This window comes from Pteropus vampyrus, unplaced genomic scaffold (genome assembly GCF_000151845.1).
Source record: "Pteropus vampyrus isolate Shadow unplaced genomic scaffold, Pvam_2.0 Scaffold431, whole genome shotgun sequence".
In the NCBI taxonomy this organism is placed as follows: domain Eukaryota; kingdom Metazoa; phylum Chordata; class Mammalia; order Chiroptera; family Pteropodidae; genus Pteropus; species Pteropus vampyrus.
The window spans coordinates 418,708-419,639 of NW_011889212.1; the positions used below are offsets into that span (position 1 = coordinate 418,708).

The following is a 932-nucleotide window of genomic DNA, read 5'->3' on the forward strand; positions in this document are numbered from 1 at the left end:
GACCTGGGTCTGTCTCTTTGCACACTCCCTACAGTGGTAGGCATCTTTTGTATTGGGGCACGAGATATTGGTCATGATGCCTGTTTCACCCAGCTCTTTTTCATTCATTGCTTGTCCTTCCTGGAGTCCTCTGTGCTACTGTCTATGGCCTTTGACCGCTTTGTGGCCATTTGTCGTCCCTTGCACTATGCTTCCATTCTCACCAACACAGTCATTGTCAGGATTGGCTTGGCTTCCCTGGTTCGAAGTGTAGTGCTCATTTTTCCATTACCTTTTATGCTCAAAAGGTTCCCCTATTGTGGCTCCCAGGTTCTCTCACATTCTTATTGTCTCCACCAAGAAGTGATGAAACTGGCCTGTGCAGACATCAAAGCCAACAGTATTTATGGCATGTTTGTCATTGTTTCCACAGTGGGTATAGACTCGCTGCTCATTCTCTTCTCTTATGCCCTGATCCTGCATACCGTGCTATCCATTGCATCCAGGGCTGAGAGACTCAAAGCTCTTAACACCTGTGTTTCCCACATCTGTGCTGTGCTTCTCTTCTACACTCCTATGATTGGCTTGTCTGTCATCCACCGTTTTGGGAAAGAAGCACCTCATCTGGTCCAAGTAATCATGGGTTTTGTGTATCTTCTATTTCCTCCCCTGATGAATCCCATTATCTACAGTATAAAGACCAAACAGATCCGAGACCGTGTGATCCGTGCCTTTTGTTACTAGTTGTGTCTAGTGTTGAAGGTGCTATTTCCTTTAATGTACCCTTACTCTTCTATCCTTTATAATAGCTAATGTGCGTGAAATGGAGGAGATCGTTTCCTCAACAAATATGTAGAGGAATGAACCAGAAATCACAGCTCTCATAGAACTCTCACTCTGGTTGGGGGAAAATACAGTGTACTATGATGTGGCAGATGGTATTTTCCAAAAAT

General features: G+C 44.5%; 1 protein-coding gene across 1 annotated transcript; it reads left to right on the forward strand.

Annotated features, from left to right (window-relative positions):
- Positions 1–6: 6 nt before the first annotated feature.
- On the forward strand, positions 7–723 carry LOC105306200 (olfactory receptor 51G2-like; the record flags this gene model as incomplete). The annotated part of the gene is made up of 1 exon (XM_011381110.1): positions 7–723. A coding segment is annotated over one exon (717 nt), but the record flags the coding sequence as incomplete, so codon positions are not given.
- Positions 724–932: the final 209 nt, after the last annotated feature.